This window comes from Trypanosoma rangeli, assembly GCF_003719475.1.
Source record: "Trypanosoma rangeli strain AM80 chromosome Unknown Tra_15.4_contig_00084, whole genome shotgun sequence".
Lineage (NCBI taxonomy): Eukaryota > Euglenozoa > Kinetoplastea > Trypanosomatida > Trypanosomatidae > Trypanosoma > Trypanosoma rangeli.
In genome coordinates, this window is record NW_021705828.1 from 1 (window position 1) to 15,765 (window position 15,765).

The 15,765-nt window shown below is 51.0% G+C and overlaps 7 protein-coding genes across 7 annotated transcripts in view, besides 18 other annotated features; all 7 read right to left on the bottom strand.

Annotated features, from left to right (window-relative positions):
* On the bottom strand, positions 1-378 carry TraAM80_03281 (uncharacterized protein; the record flags this gene model as incomplete). The annotated part of the gene is made up of 1 exon (XM_029380257.1): positions 1-378. A coding segment is annotated over one exon (378 nt), but the record flags the coding sequence as incomplete, so codon positions are not given.
* A 60-nt stretch (positions 379-438) lies between these two features.
* Positions 439-466: a microsatellite.
* Positions 467-569: 103 nt separating this feature from the next.
* On the bottom strand, positions 570-923 carry TraAM80_03282 (peptidylprolyl isomerase; the record flags this gene model as incomplete). The annotated part of the gene is made up of 1 exon (XM_029380258.1): positions 570-923. One exon carries the CDS (start codon positions 921-923, stop codon positions 570-572), a length of 354 nt encoding a protein of 117 aa, XP_029239884.1.
* Positions 924-1,026: 103 nt separating this feature from the next.
* Positions 1,027-1,061: a microsatellite.
* Positions 1,062-1,121: a sequence feature (A-rich).
* A 185-nt stretch (positions 1,122-1,306) lies between these two features.
* Positions 1,307-4,189, bottom strand: TraAM80_03283 (PIF1 helicase-like protein; the record flags this gene model as incomplete). The annotated part of the gene is made up of 1 exon (XM_029380259.1): positions 1,307-4,189. One exon carries the CDS (start codon positions 4,187-4,189, stop codon positions 1,307-1,309), a length of 2,883 nt encoding a protein of 960 aa, XP_029239885.1.
* Positions 4,190-4,229: 40 nt separating this feature from the next.
* Positions 4,230-4,265: a microsatellite.
* A 177-nt stretch (positions 4,266-4,442) lies between these two features.
* Positions 4,443-4,486: a microsatellite.
* An 88-nt stretch (positions 4,487-4,574) lies between these two features.
* Positions 4,575-4,602: a microsatellite.
* A 114-nt stretch (positions 4,603-4,716) lies between these two features.
* Positions 4,717-6,150, bottom strand: TraAM80_03284 (rabGTPase-activating protein; the record flags this gene model as incomplete). The annotated part of the gene is made up of 1 exon (XM_029380260.1): positions 4,717-6,150. One exon carries the CDS (start codon positions 6,148-6,150, stop codon positions 4,717-4,719), a length of 1,434 nt encoding a protein of 477 aa, XP_029239886.1.
* A 1,071-nt stretch (positions 6,151-7,221) lies between these two features.
* Positions 7,222-7,253: a microsatellite.
* Positions 7,254-7,314: 61 nt separating this feature from the next.
* Positions 7,315-7,361: a microsatellite.
* Positions 7,340-7,385: a microsatellite.
* Positions 7,386-7,453: 68 nt separating this feature from the next.
* Positions 7,454-7,490: a microsatellite.
* A 448-nt stretch (positions 7,491-7,938) lies between these two features.
* Positions 7,939-7,977: a sequence feature (GA-rich).
* A 17-nt stretch (positions 7,978-7,994) lies between these two features.
* Positions 7,995-8,030: a microsatellite.
* Positions 8,031-8,135: 105 nt separating this feature from the next.
* Positions 8,136-8,175: a microsatellite.
* A 103-nt stretch (positions 8,176-8,278) lies between these two features.
* Positions 8,279-12,394, bottom strand: TraAM80_03285 (putative RNA-binding protein; the record flags this gene model as incomplete). Its single annotated transcript, XM_029380261.1, has 1 exon — positions 8,279-12,394. The coding sequence occupies one exon, from the start codon at positions 12,392-12,394 to the stop codon at positions 8,279-8,281; it is 4,116 nt and encodes a 1,371-aa protein (XP_029239887.1).
* Positions 12,395-12,397: 3 nt separating this feature from the next.
* Positions 12,398-12,431: a microsatellite.
* Positions 12,432-12,466: a sequence feature (A-rich).
* Positions 12,467-13,304: 838 nt separating this feature from the next.
* Positions 13,305-13,351: a microsatellite.
* Positions 13,352-13,605: 254 nt separating this feature from the next.
* Positions 13,606-13,637: a microsatellite.
* A 72-nt stretch (positions 13,638-13,709) lies between these two features.
* Positions 13,710-13,765: a microsatellite.
* A 424-nt stretch (positions 13,766-14,189) lies between these two features.
* TraAM80_03286 (MIP18 family protein) lies at positions 14,190-14,675 on the bottom strand (the record flags this gene model as incomplete). The annotated part of the gene is made up of 1 exon (XM_029380262.1): positions 14,190-14,675. The coding sequence occupies one exon, from the start codon at positions 14,673-14,675 to the stop codon at positions 14,190-14,192; it is 486 nt and encodes a 161-aa protein (XP_029239888.1).
* Positions 14,676-15,220: 545 nt separating this feature from the next.
* Positions 15,221-15,765, bottom strand: part of TraAM80_03287 (nucleolar RNA-binding protein) — a gene marked incomplete at both ends in the record, with an annotated part of 1,392 nt that continues 847 nt past the window's right edge. Inside the window, one exon of the mRNA XM_029380263.1 lies at positions 15,221-15,765. This exon is cut by the window's right edge and continues 847 nt beyond it. Coding sequence (XP_029239889.1) covers positions 15,221-15,765 — 545 coding nt within the window.

Consider the following 15,765-nt stretch of genomic DNA (forward strand, 5'->3'; position numbering starts at 1 on the left):
GCCATACACCGTCCTGTCCCTCTTTTTATTCTTTTCACCTTGCTTCTTTGACTGTTTTAGCTGACGCAATTCCGCGTCTCCTTCTTCTTGTCCCGCTACCCAAACACTGGGGCGAAGCAGCAACAACAACACCAACACCGCTGTGACTGCTCCTACGGACCGCACTTCACTTGGACGCGGAGGCAGGTGCGGACGCAAATCTTCCTTCACCTTCAAAAGCAAGCAAGGCGCCAAAGAACTTATGCACCACGTGAGTTGTTCACCAGGGACGCATACAGAGGGGTCAGGAATGCACACGGGCGCAGGCAGCCACAGACACACAGACGCAGCGGCAACTGAAAGGGGAGAAAGCGGGTCTGTCAAAATATGTGGTTGCATAAAAGACTGCAGCACGTGAGTGCTCTGCGTGAAGCCGTTGTTTCCACCATAAGCCTTCTAACACGCACACACACACACACACACACACGTGAATAGTAGAAGAAATATATCTACAACCTTCCTTCCTTCTTGTTGTTGTTTTTCCTTACTGTTGAGGGACCCAGAAAACAAAAATAGTCGTGGCATTACTCCTACGCAAGTCGCTTGATAATGTGCAGGCCGCTGTCCGTCTGCACCACCCCGCTAACCTCGCCGATCCGCAACGAACGAACTGCGTCCTCAAAGGGCTTCATCATCTCACCGGGGCCGAAGTAATTCAAGTCACCGCCGCTGCTATAGCTGCCGCAGTCGCTGCGCTGACGTGCCGCATCCTCGAAGGTCATCTGGCCATCTGATATCTTCTTTGCCCACTGCTTCAGTTCGGCAAGTGCCGCGTCGTACGAGATATTCGCGGTGCTCTTTCCAGTCCTGCGGGAAACGGGGTTACGGCTTCCACTGAACTTGACGAGCAAGTGAGCTGCCCGTAGCTTGCCATTGTCCCCCATCGCTGACCCCCTTAACCGAAATACGCGTGCGGTGTGTCGCTTTGCTCTTCCCCGCAGGTCCCCACGCAGTTGTTGGAGATGCCACGTCCGGTCGCGCAAAAAGCACACACACACACACACACACACACACACACACACGCAAAACAACAGAAAGTCAAAGTAAAAAAAAAGAGAAAGAAATAGAAAGAGAGAAGAAAATGCCGATAAGGACTGGGTAAAAAAGGGGGCGCAAGCAACGCGGCGTCACACTGCTGCGGAAAATTATTTTTAATGCAATGCAATCCAACTCCTGTGCAGACAAGAGGTAAGAACCACTACTCGCTGTCTACACCCAAACACGCACCCCTGCCTCTTCCGTGTCTCGTCTATCTACTCCACACAACTCATGCCCGACCTCTTGGGCACAGGTACATCATAGAGCACACGCGCAACCCAGCCGCAAGCGCACGCGCTGCCAACTCAATAGACTCCGTGCACACCAACACAGCTTGGTGGGAACTATACTGCTCCACGAGATAGCATGCAAACTCCAGTAATTGAACCTGTTGCTGCTGTTGAGGGCAGGAAGTGCCCGCGCACGTGTCCTTCCGCCCACCAACACTCCAATCATGTAGAGAGAAACTTTCCTCCCATCCTGGCATCGGAGGCGGCAGCGGTCTCGATTCTCCATCACGTTGTTCGTCCAGCACAAAATCACTTTTGGCATCTTCCATGATGCAGAGCGTCCCTGCGGCCAACTCTGCTGCCTCATGAAGACCACAAACTCGAGGTGAACTCGAGCGTAGACTGTTGAAGCTTAGACACACTGTCGGTGTCACACGCACCTCAACTTCATCGACGGAGGCGGTGTGCAGCAGTTCCTCCTTCACCAAACGCGGCACCCGCATCATGTTTTGGTTGCTAACAAACACCTTTGCGTAAAGTGCCGCAGAGTCAGGAGAGCTCCCTAGGGCAAGTAAGGAGGTTACGTCCATGACAAGTAGTGCCCCATGCACAGATGAGGCAAGCTCAACGGTGGATAAAACACGCAGGCGTAGAGAGGACCATAAAAGATACGATGGCGTGATGCGTCCACGAATTTCTTCCACAACATCTGCCACACTCCGCCTGTTGTGATTGGCAAACAAGGAGGCATTGTCATGCTTTTGAGCTCCCGCATCGTCTTCGGTATCCTCGATGTGGTCGTTGTTGTATCCCCATGGGTAACGAACACAAGCGTGCAACATTTCCTGTTCCTCCTTTTCCTCAGCCTCCGCTGCCTCTGCCACTGCCTTGTAGTAGGCCAGCGCCTTTGCGTTGGGGTTTACCCGGTGGGCGTCAAAGTTCTCAATGATAAGATTATTCATATCTGTGCAACGGGAAAGCGCCACATACGCTTGTCCCTCCTCAAAGATACCTTTAAAGTCCACATTTACGCGTGCAAGGGACATTCCTTGTGATTTGTGTATCGTAATCGCATACGCAAGTTGCAGAGGAACTTGTGCACTGTAGCTCACCTCCCTGTCACCCTGAAGCACAGTCCAGCGATGGGGCTCCACCATCACAAGACGTCCGCAGGTGCTTTCCTTGGTGTTGTTCCCTTTCCCCGTTTCAAACCTCACCACAGGCAGAAATGTGTGCGGTGCCATATTACGGAGATCGGCGGGTGTTGTTTTGTTTGCAAAGTCCCTCACCTTGCGGGCGTCGATGAAATTCTCAACGGTGCCGACACTGCCATTCACAAGTCCCACAGAAACATCAAGGTTTTTAAGCAGCATCACGCGACAGCCAACCCTCACAGAAACCACAGCCGGCAGGTCCGAAGGATATTTTCCTTCGCCCCAGTGAAATCCGCGGTAGGAAAAAATTTCAGTCGTTAATTCGTTGAAACGTTTAAAGTTCACATCGTCGACCTCTACACGGCGGGCACGAAGAATACTAAAGCCGTCGTGGCGCTCCTCTCGTGTGCGGCCACGGCTATCCACCACATCGCCGGTAGGCAACAGCTGTGACGGCGTCTCCAACGCGCCTGCGTCACCGTTCTCCGTCTTCACCGTCTTCGCTTGCTCCTGCACAAACCGCACAGTCGTGGTCGAGGAGAGGGAGGCCAGCAACGCGAGAGATGGCGCCGTGAGCACCCCACAGCGAATTTCGTTTAACATGCCAAAGAACATTTCATCACTTTGACGAAACCGCTGCGAGAGGATACAAACACGTGGGTTTACCCGACACCATGTCTCGGACTCAAAGCAAAAGCGGGGATCCTGCCCCCGTTGCTTCACCACAGGTGGGAGCTGGAGAAAATCACCGGCCAAAACAAGTTGAATCCCACCAAACGGCGAATTGCTACCTCGAATCTTTCTTGCCACGTACTCGAGAACGTCAAAGAACCAGGCGTCCATCATGGAAACCTCGTCCACTACAAGCACCTTGCAAAATCGCCAATTTCGTTTTGCCTTCGCTTTACCACGCACCGTGCGACACACGTCCTCGGCAACGTGCGTCTGCGCGTCCACAATGCCGCAACCAGCAAAGCTGTGAAGCGTAGATCCCCCAAGGTTCAGTGCCGCGATTCCAGTGGTGGCGGTCACAAAGGTAGAAGCACGGGGCAATGTTTCAATGATGGCCCGAAGAAGATGAGACTTACCCGTACCAGCACCTCCAGTAAGGAATACTGATCGTCCATATTTTACCACAAGATCAAAGACGCGCTGCTGCTCCGTAGACAAGTTCATAGACGTTGGTGAAGGTTCACTCGGTGTTGGGGAAACAAGTGGAGAGGTCCCAGAGCTTAGTAGGGATTCTGGCCTCGTCGAATGTGATGCTGGCGTGGCTGTGTTAGATAACAGCGCACTGTCTCCTCCATCGCTTGGGCTGTTGTCATCCAACACTATCACCTCGCACGTGGCAACCTCGTTTGAGTGCGGCTCCGTTCCCACAGAGGCGTGGGCGGCGTCCCCATCCTCGACTTTTTCTATTCCCACACATCGTTCTTCCGTCACCACTGCGCTACTCGCAGACCTCACCAGCAGCGGCGTACAAGAACTACCCTGAGAGTCGACATGGCCTTCGTTCGCACTCTCCCGTGGCCGCTTCATCGCTTCTCCCTCACACGCAAACCGCATATGTGCAGTAGCTACGAGAGGCGTCGATACACCACCCGCATCGCCCTCCTCGCGCGGCTGCTCCGTCTTCGCAATGCCACCATACGTCACACTACCAGGCGCGCCGTTCCAACGCCGCATGGTACGCAGGTCCTTGTACGCCCTAAGCGCCCCCGTCCACATCACTGTGAGTGTCACTGAACCGTAGTGATATGCATGCAAATGTGTGTGTGTGTGTGTGTATGTGAGTGAGTGGGTGGACAGGTGAGGAGTGAATGAGTGCAGAAGAAAAAATAAAAATTCAAGCACAAAAAAACAGAGAACGCAGACAAAAACGCCTGCATGTGTGCGTGGACGAGTGCAGCTATCGCAGTGCACGCCCTTCAGATCTGGTCTTCACTGCGCAGTAGCAAACTTTTTCTAATATTTTTCACTATTTATGTTCTTTTTTTTTTCTTTGGTTTAGTTTTGTGTTCTTTTTGAATGTGTGCGCGTATGTTCCCCCTCACGTGTTTTGCTGGTCGTGAGGAGCTGAAAACCACGCTGCCGCAACAAATTTAACAAGAATAGGAGGAGGAGGAGGAGGGGGGAAGAGGCCAGTGCATTCCGCTAGCGTACTCCTCGCAGCAAGACACAAGGGCGAAGAAGTGAAAACAAAATCACACCATCCTCGGAAGAAGAAGCGGAAGCAGCGGCAGTACGATCAACGACTACGCCGCCGCCGCAGCAGCGGCACGACCCGTGGCTTCCCTATGCGAGAGCACAAACGGGGTTAGGCCATCCTTCTCCATCGCATGCACGAGATCTTCAACGCTAAAGCAGTTGCGGGCCCATTCGTTAGCAAAGTAGCCCACTGAACCGCTGCTGTCCATCCGCAAAAGCTCGGAGCGAAACTTGCCGGTAAAGGCAACAAGAAACCGCACCAGCGTGCTGCTGTTGCCCTCGGCGAAAATAACATCGAGAACGCGAGCAGCCGTGCAGAACGGAAAGTGGGCGCAGAATACACCCTGCAGCCAGCCGCTTGCAAACACTGAAACATCAATCCGCTTCGATACAAAGTGGGCGTGGAGGTCTGGGAACCGCTGCGCCAGAATCTTGTCGTAGAGCTGCAGGTCGTACTGCAAGGTGTACTTCTCATGGTAGCCGGGGGGCAAAAAAGCAGTGAAAAGAGCCGTAACCACCCAAAACGCCTCCCGCGCTGGCAGGTTCAAGAGAACCGTTGCCACAATATAACTAAACGCTTGATGGTACGATGGTAGCGCGCAAGCCAGCTCTAATGCAAGCAGCACATTGCGAAGCTCCTCCGCGCCGCCTCCCTTTTTCGCAAAAAATGGGTGCCGCGGAGAGGTTCGCATGACGTCCTGCAAAATATCCTGCAGCGGTTGTCTTTCCACACGATCAACCCGTTCAATTAACTCATCGTACAAACGCGGCGATTCACGTAGCAGATTTGAGCCCCCCGACCACTTCAGCCATAATGAGGAGCGAAGACATTGCGGTAGGCCGTAGCGATAGACACAACGCAGCATGGCTTTTGTGATTGAGGGGTGTCGAGTGTAAGAAGAGACGCCACATCCGTTTCCCACGACGCACGCGTCCCCATCATTTGCACTTTCTGCATGACTAGATGCGTCAATAAATTGTTGTAAATGATAGCAACTTACATGCTGGCGGTCTTGATTCTCCCGCTGCTCCTTCACGGAGGCGCCAAAGAAGCCGTAGAAGGAGGTGCTGAGCCACACAATGCGTGGGTCTGCCCGAAAGTAAGAAGAAAGGCTCAAAGCATTCAACAGCACAGAATCAACGCCCAGGTCCGCTGTGAGCTGCACCCGCGTACGAACCCAACGCCGTCGCCGCACGTAGCTCATTGCGCTCGGTGTAGCACTGCAGAAGCGTGTCGAGATGCTAAAATCTGCGGCATAAAACCAGCCATCGCGCTCGTTCCCGTTCGGTGCCACCTCCCACTCGGATAACCACACCCACCCAATCGGGGTGAGAAAACTGTCGCGACAAAGCACCGTGTCCCCCTTTTTGTTCGACCACGTGCTGCGGTCCATTGGCAGGCGATGAAAGCCCCATCCCTTCATTGGGTGATACCGCTGATTCTCCCAGCACTCCACCGTCACACGGAGCAAATCCGTCATTCGACTACGTTCAGGATACACACACACAACTAAGAAAAAAATGCTGTAATAATAACTTGTTTTTGGTGTTTTTATTCGGGCCCTGTGTAACGCTCAAGTGCACGTTTAAGGCTATGGCGATTGCGGAGCAAGAGTTGGCATCTGCACGCAGGCCAATTCTACACAAGAGGACAAGTGCGTTCGGGAGAGTAGAGGAGTGAGCGGTAGATGAAAAAAAAAAAGGAAGGGAAAAGGAGACGTGAATAATGTGCATGAAGCCACAATACGCAGATACATACTAGGAAGAGCATGCACAGCGCCCACCACGCTTCAAGGAAGAAACCAGCAAGGGAGAGTTCAAAGCAATTACGGCCAATAATTACAAAAAAAAAAAAAGAATTTTTGCCTTGTCGGCATCATTCCGCCTTATTTCTTTTTCCCTTGTTGCTTCGTAGTCTCTTCTCGGTGTGTGTCTAATGGACTCATACCTTCTTTTCCCTCAGTGTCTCAGTTTCCCGCTCCTCATGTCCACGCACTCCCTGCGTATGCACTGAAACATGTTCACCTTTACTCCCATGGAAGTCTCCTCAGGCACTCCTTTTTGGTTTTGCCGCCGCGAGTGTCGTTCTCAGTAACGGTAGGAAGCTGTCATCGCACATCCTACAGCGAGAGAAAAATGAATGGCGTGGAGGCGGGTGTAAAGTGTATGCGGTGGTAAGCAACAAGTACATGGCAATGGCACAATGCACTCGTCTTTGTTTGTAGATAGGATTAATTGGCGATGTGCGTAAACGTGCGTGTGCAGGCGCAAAACGGGCATCACCGACAAAGGGAGAGAGATAGAGATGTATGTATATAATCATACATTGCCGTCGCTGTCGTAAAAACAAGAAAGGCTAAAGAAAAAAAAAAAAGAGTGGCGGCACAAAAACGTGGATATGTGTACAAATATATTAGTTCATCTCACGGTCACATGTCTCTTGACGCTTGTCGTCTTCCGTTTCCTAATTGGGGTCACTCCTTTGTACGCAAGCACGTGTGTGAGCGTAGAAAAACATATTTTTCTCTTCTTGTTGCCCTCATACACGGTTTTGTTCGTGTCTGTATGCGTGTACGTGTACGTGGTTGTTCGTGCGCGCTCACACACGCTGCGAGGGAGAGTGAAGGGGGTATTTAACGGAGGTGACACGCACCCACCCACCCACCCACGCACACACACACACACATACACATGGAAACAAACCATTCACATAAACTTCCGCCTCTCTCCCTCATAATGATAATAATAAACATTTTGTGTTTCTTCGTATCGTGTTTATTTCCGTTTTTCTTTTTTTCTTTTTGTGTTTTCTTTTCATTTTCCACATTCTGTGTTCGTCGCCGAGGTGTTCGCCGTCACAGATGTAGCGATACATACAAACAAAGTAAAACAAAAAGAACCCTCCCATAAGTCTATCTAAGCAAGGGTGGGGTGGAGGCGAGTCACTCATAAGAGTCGTGCAAGAAGGGGGGAAGGCGTTGCGAAAAGCAACCAAATGGAGCAGGAAGGCAAATCAAAACAAAAAAAAACAATTGCTGAGTACAAAATAGACAAATACAAAAAAATGGCTGTATACACACGCAGAAGACAAGGTGGCAAATGTGTCTATGAACAAACAACAGTAACAATAAAAGTGGGGAGGGTAAAAAGCAGGTGCACAAAGTGAACTGTGGAAGCAAAGCGGTTGTCAAGATTCAAAAAAGCAACCGGCTCGCCCACATACATCAAATATTCACGCATGTATATAAATATAAATACACATATACATGAAAAAGAGAGAGGAAAAAAAAAGAGCAAAAAAAAAAAAATCCCCCACACTCAACCCCTTTTTCTTTTTCTTTTTTGCTTCTGTTTTCTGTTTGCGCCCTCACATTTGTCTGCTAGTAATTACACCACATGAGCATATATATGTATGTATGTATATGCTTTCATGCATGTGCGTGTGTGGCTGTGTGCATGGCACCGATTGTTGTTGTTGTTGCTGTTTTTTTTTTCGTTGTTGGTGTAAAAGTCCGTACAGTAATTGCGTAGGTGATCCCGCGATATTTCTTAATGTTGTTGCTCTCTTTCATTACTACTACTTCTTGTTCTTTTTGTTTTTATTTGGCCTCAGCTTGTGCATCCATCGTCGTTGCCGCGGAAGAGGTTCTCAATGGCCGACAATAACTGCGGCGATAAAACGTCCTTGCTGTCCACCTTGACGGAGGTGGGAGGCGTCGGGCCGGCGGGGCCCTCAATGAAAGAAACACCCTCCAACGGGTCTCCCTCGTGCGTCAGCCACGTCTCCTTCGCTAGCCACATCTCCGGAGTTGCGTTGAGGTCGTGATCGCTCTGACCAGGCGCCTCCGCCGCGTCGGAGCGAAAACGCAACGACTGCGCCTCAGTCGTTGCGGACGGGCGCCACTGCAACGATTCCGACGCGGCCAGCACCGCAACCTCCGTCTTTCGATCGCCGCCTCCCACATAACCGCCAGCAAAATTTTCAAAAACGGCAGAAGGAACAGACGCCGCCGACGCATCTGCATCAGCGCTAGCGTCAGACCTCTTCTCAGCCCCGTCAAAACCAAAGAGACACGGTTGCTTACGCAGCACCTGACGAGGGGTGTTTGTATCTGAGACGAGAACGGCGTCCAAGGAATGTTGATCGTGAATGGGATTCCGTGCAGGGCTGGCTCTAACACCCAGCAACCCTTGAATTTCCTGGGGAGTAAAATGGCCCGATTCGGGCAACGCCACCGAAATATCGCGGAGGAAACTAAAAGGCTGCGGGTTCGTCACAACATTTCGAAAGTACTCAATCATTGCCCTGGCGCTGCTTTGTTCAGCAAACTCCACAAAACTAAAGTAAAGCAACACTGGAGGTTCGCTCCCATGCGCAGCAGCCGTGACAGCCGAAAAGGGCGCCGCAACATTAGACGTAGTAGTAGTAGTAGTAGCAGCAGCAGCAAAGACAGGCTCAGCTTTCATTTGCGTCTGATTGTCGTCACGGCACAAGCGCACCTTGTTAAATTCCCCAAAGTGGAGCAACAGTCGACGAAACTGCGCACGTCGAAGAAAGGAGGGCAGTTTTGTAATATACACTGTGCGTTCCAAAAGCTCCGTGTGGGTGTAAATATATTGCGTGAGTCCAGCATTTGCGCGTGCCCACCCCGGCATTGGTTTCACTGCCCCCGTAAAACATACTCCGTCCGAGAGATCACCCCGTGCAGGAGCATCATGTCTTTGTATCGGTGGTGATTGCAGTTGGCATGGTGATAGATTCGTTGCAAGCATGTAAGTGCTTCCATCCATCCGCATCCGGGGAGAGAGGCTGCTGTTTGTTGTGGAAAAGTCTGGTAATACTGCCAGAAGGGAAGCATTGCTATCCATGGAGACATCGTGTGACACGCCACTGTATTTCCCAAGCGAGTGAGGGTTAACGCGCGAGGAAACCGAAGAGCCACACGTTAGACCAGGAGTTCTATTGAGACTTCCACCCGCAGACCCAGGGACGACTTTCGCCACCACACGTTTAGGAGTAGGGCGGGTGCTCGCGGTCACTGAACTCCCACCGCCTGTACGTGTCATACCCGCTTGAGAAAACTCACTTAACCGTCGCTCATATTCCTTACGAAAGGGATCCTTTTTCGCACGCGACTTGTTACTTTGTCGCCAAACCGACGTCAACTCCTCTAGGCACTCCAGAAGCGTTAGCCACGGCTTGTGTTTCTCATCCTCCCCCTCTTGCCCCAGAAATGTCACAGAGTTTGTGGTGTTCATATGCGGCCTCATAACGTAGTCTCGGGCATCATTCAGCGCCATCTTATACTTATTCATAAGCCCTACGGACAGTTCGTATGGAGTCTTCTCTCCAAGGTAAGAAAACTGAAACAGGTACCCGCCCAACATGGCCGCAACTTTACGTGATTCAGGCGGCTTCGTTTCATCCATAAATAGATTTATCACAGTGCGTGCTATCAATATCATGTAATCCGTGTACTTCCCCAGATTGGAGTCACAAACACCCTCCTCCACGTTGGCGTCATGCGTACCATTTCGCGGAATATTCAACTTCTCATGCAGAAGCATCAGAGCATTCGCTAGTGGGGTGGCGAGGGTTCCTGCATGGTGCTTCATCTCTGTCAGTGTCCTGTCAATGACGGAGGCAAGTTGCTCAACCACCTCCTTCGTGGTAGCTGGGTGCGTAATCACCCGCCTCATCTGCTCCATCAACTTCTCGTCGTTCAGTGCAGGTGTGTACAGCATATTCTGTACAACCACAACCATGTCATTTAGCTTGGTACCAGGCACCACACCACTGGTCACATCCTCCGCCAACCCGGTGTAGAGGGAGGCGCAGTCCAATGGCGTCATCACTCGTAAACTCTCTTCCTCTCCCAGGTGAGGAGCCTTAAGCAGGTTCGGCTGTGTTACAGGCACAGAGCAGTCCCATTTCTCCACGACCTCACGGACAGTGGATTCGTTACCAAGAAATGCCACACCACTTCCATGTGGCTCACCGTCAAGCTTGGCGACAGTGGGATGCACCGCCACACCATGAGCCCTGCCGTGCAGAGAGAAGATACTGGCTTGTGTCCCATGATCCGTATTTGGAGTGGATCTGTCAACGGCAACCAGATGCGCATTAGGGTCGTCATACTTGCGAGGAAACAATGCATCAATATTTTCAGCCATTATCACATTCGAAGAAGGAGAAGCAGTGGTCAACAAACTACCATTGGTAGCAGCGTGGGCGGCACTGTGTACCTCAGACGTGTCGTTCAAAGATTTCTCACTGGCAAAATCCAGGCTGTTAAGGTGCACAACATCCATCGCGTGTGTCTGACCTTCTTCTTGATGTTGCTGTTGAACCCACGCCATCACCAACTTCGCCATTGACTCCTGTGTGAACCGGACCAGGGCACTGACGCCTTCAGATGACTTTGTAGTGGAGAGGGAGGGAGAGGCATTCATTTGCCATATATCATACCCCTCTGCTCCTTTGCTGACAAAAACGGATTGTAGCACACTCTCCGCATTCAATGCATTCAGGCCATGAACCGCCAGAACATGTTTGATGCCCCTTGCAGAAAAATACAACTTGTTATTCCTCACATACTTCCACATAGCTTTATGCATGCTGTCCCGCTCCAAGTCCGCATGGGGACGCGGAATTTTCTGTGAGGTGCTTCCCACGCTCTCTGGCGTCAATTGGGACGCTTGCTGGATGGTAGTCAACGGTTTTGTTGAGTTAACGGAAGCCACCGATGTGCTGTGTGCGTCAGCTTCCAATGCATCAGGACCCAAATACCGCACTGAAAGTTGTTTGCGCTGTTTGTGCGGAACAAACCAGTCAAACTTTTTAACGGCCATCATCGCAGGGTCTTTGAATGGGAAAAACACAAGTCCCGCACGGCGATTGGGTTGTGGTGAACGATGTCTTGGTAGCAGCTCGGCATGACAGGCACACATTGGAAAAAAGATGTCCAGCAAATCCTTCTGCGTGGTGCCAGGCTCCAGGTTGGAGACGCTTACAACGTGGTATCCGTTCTCACGGCAATATTCAGCGTACTCGTCCATGACTTGTCGTGCAATCAAGTCTGGCATCAATGGGATGGAAGACATTTTGGGGTCACGCGGCATCAATGTTGTTGGATGCGCTGAGGCATGCGGCCACCTCTGTGCATGTGCCTCAGGATCAGAAACAGTGAATGGTTTTGTGCTACCAGGGCTGTGTGCTTGCCATGGAGTTGCCTGCCACGGCGCTGCCGCTGTTGGCACTGCGGAGGACATCACAGGTACTGAGGAACCAGCCCCGTACATAGGTGGAAATTGCCACATGGGCGCCAAACTTGCACCCACAGCTTCATTCGTTTGAGGGCCCGGCAACTGAAATTCCTTGGCGTCCGGATTCAGCGTAGATCCAAACAAAGATGCCGGACCAACTGAGGGCGAGCGCTGAACCCCGTCTCCTCTCTGCTTCTTATTTGGGCCGGACTCACCCGCAGTGACAGAAAACCCCCTCTTTGATTCCATCGAAGAAATACCACCACTCGTCGCTGGAGGGATTATCATGGACGCAGACTGCATTCGCGCCTCCAACCCTCTATGGATTTCATTCGGTGTGGAACATTGGCCCGGAAACAGGTTGTTGCTCGCTTGCACAATAAACGACGGCGTATGCGATGGTCCAGCGCCTCCTCGACCAGTGTCACTTACCGACGATGAATCCTCGGTCTCGTTCATCGCACAACGACGCAACGAAACAACACGAACCAAGGCGAAAACAACAACAACAAATAAAAATAAAAATAAAAAGCCGCCCAATGCCTCTTTTCTCTACCGAGTGAGCGTGCTGTGCACGCGCTTCCCAAGAAAAAAAAAATGAATTGATATATGCGTGTAACCGGAATTAGGTGCCTTTATTGTCTTGCGTATCCCCCACTCGTGTCGCTGGTGGCGGCGTAGCAGCGGATGCTTTCTTGCAAGATGAGCGACGGCGGCTGTTTGTAGCGCCGGTCTCTTCTCAAGTTTTTTTTGTTTGATTTACTTTGTTAAAAATTTTTCGTTTGTTTCCGTTTTGTTTTTCACACCCCGCGTTTTTTCCCTCCTGCGCAAACACACAAAAAAAAAAAGTGTTGCGCGCTCCCGGCCAGAGACTCAACCACCACCTGATGTTTACGCACGTGTGTAGGCTGAGCAGACACGGAAGCGCACCGAATCCGAGCGCCCACAGGAAGCACAAAAAAAAGAAAAAAAGAAGTGAGATCAACCTGGATGATTTGTTTTTTTTTTTTTTAAGCCAAGACGCCACACACACAAAAAAAAAACACACAGGCGAGAAGAAGTGGGCGCTGGCTTTGGTGTTCCGCTGGCGATATCTCGCTACTATTTTGTACAAGGGAAGCGGAGAGGACCACAATGACAAAAGGAGGAAAAAAAAAACCTTACTAGTCCTACAAAGACGGTGGTGGGTATGTGTGGGAGGTTGACTCTTCCGCTCTCCCGACTGGGCAATACAGGCACAACACACGCACCCGGTCTTTCTCGACCCTTTCGTTGACTTCTACTTCGCCCTCTCACTTCTACCACTTTCACGTGTTTCCGCCCTCCTTCACCAACGCAGCGGCCCACGCACAAACAGAGAGAGAGAGAGACAAAACAAAACAAAACAAAACAAAACAAAAAACAAACAAAAACAAAGGTTTCTATCGTGCCTCGCGTTCTGTGGAGTCACAGACACGACACAACACCCTGGCGGATGAAACGAACACGCACAGATGTCTGCTGCCTTCAGAGAGCACAAAATAATGACGGAGTCCTTCCTATTTCGCCGCCTTATTCTCCCTTGCACTCCACCGTTGGTTTCCTCTCAGTAGAGCGGTTATATACACAAATGCACACAAGTACTGTCTGCCACACACGAACTGCCTTTTTGTGTACTTCTCTATTTATCAACAACACACGAACACACACACACACACGCACAAAGAAAAAAAAAGAGAAAACCAAATTTATATAAATATATATATGATGTCACACCGCTCGTATTAATCGTACGGTGGGTTGTGTGCGTGTGCGAGTGGGTGGGTGTGCGTATATGTGTGTTGGTGTGTGAAACACGAACTTGAAAGGGGGAAAAAAACTCAGGGAAAATCAAAGTGAGAGTGAGGTGAGAACCTCTACGCCTACGCTCCTACAGACAACAGAGGGAAAAGATAAGAAGAAGAGAAGAAAAAGGCAAAATATGCGTGTGTGTGTAGGGCGGTGAACAACAAGTCAGTGAAGTTTGCAGCGGAGCAACGCAGCACTGCCGTACGCATGAGTAACAGTAAAACAGCGGCGTAAAAACAAAGTGGAGGGGGGGAGGGGAAAGGCAAACAGCGATGGGGCGCGGTGCCTTCTCCCTCGCTCGCCTGTTTCCTGTTAGCCGGTAGCTGCGCACATTCGCGTCTGCCAAGAGGCAAAATAAAAAAAAACACACACACACAAAGAGAACAACCCTTATCCACACCACCGCAAAAACTCCTCGTTTGGCCTCTCACTCAAACTCGTTCAGACATGATTCCACGACGTTCAGAAGATTCTTGTTCTCCAGTGCCGCCGCCACTCGTTCCTTGTCCTTCAGTTGCTTGTTCACCTGCTCCTCCTGCTCGTGGGAGCAGGGGGTGACGCATACATCCACCTTCGTCCAACGCGGCAGTGAACGCTGCAGCTTAAGACTGATGCACAACCCAATCAGCGTCGTCATGCTGCAGTGCGGAACGGTAGGGGTGAACTGCACCCGCACCGTCCGATTCGCTTCATCCACGTGAATAAGTTCCGGCTCCACAACTTTCAGCTCCTCGAGGGTGTTGGGATGCTCAGGGTCACGTATAGTGCAAATGTGTTGGAACACCTCCAGTGCATCGATGGGGTCGCGAAGTGCGTCGTCCTGCTCTTGTAGCAACTCATCCGCAGAGCGCTGCAGCGAATGATGTAGGGCGCCACGAAAGATGGTGGGGTTAGGGTTCACAAGCTCCGTCATGTAGGTCGTTTGCGTCCCTTTCCTTCTCCCGCACCACAAACTGCAACACGCAGCCTGAAACACTATGCCAGAAAAGCACAAAAGATAAAAGAAAACAAGCGTAAGCCAGCAATACAAAATGATTGCCGCACACCAGGCAGTCGAAGCGATGGAATATCCAACAGATGGCTCAACACACACACAAAGAAACAAGGATATAAAACAATAAAAAAAAACAATAGGGGAAACCGCACTGGCATACAACGTAAAAGATGGGTTAAAAGGCAAATGCTTTTGCACAGATATATGTAAATACCATTTTTACTTCCTCCTCCTTTTTTTTTTCTTCTTTGGTATGTGTGCCCTTCCTTGTTGTTTTTATGGATGGACCCGCGTTTATTTTATTTCAATCGCTTGAACTGAATATAATATAAGCATCGGTCCGTTACGGGAGCCTCTTCAAAACTAAGATGAAGATTCCACCGAGTTTACTTGCCTCATACAATTAAATTTAACTGCGCATATGCGCTTAACTGCGCAAGACGGCAATGACACAAACACCTCACCTACTCGCGACCACGCTTCTGCTGATTGCTGGGGCGACCTTGAGGGCTCTGCACCTGCTTCTGCTGATTGCTGGGACGACCTTGAGGGCTCTGCACCTGCTTCTGCTGATTGCTGGGGCGACCTTGAGGGCTCTGCACCTGCTTCTGCTGATTGCTGGGGCGACCTTGAGGGCTCTGTGCCTGCTTCTGCTGATTGCTGGGGCGACCTTGAGGGCTCTGTGCCTGCTTCTGCTGATTGCTGGGGCGACCTTGAGGGCTCTGTGCCTGCTTCTGCTGATTGCTGGGGCGGCCTTGAGGGCTCTGCACCTGCTGCGAGCTCCTTTGAGCCTGACCATTTTCTTCTGTCTTGGCACGTTTCACCGGCTGCTCTTCCTCCTTGTCCTCGTCTTCTATCTCCTCGTCGCTCTCTTCATCGTCATCATCAATTTCCTCATCGTCTTCGTCTTCGTCTTCGTCTTCATCTTCATCTTCATCGTCCTCTTCATTGCCAGCTGCGTTCAGTCCCCCATTCATCTCTCCCTCCTCATCGTCATAACTGTCATCGC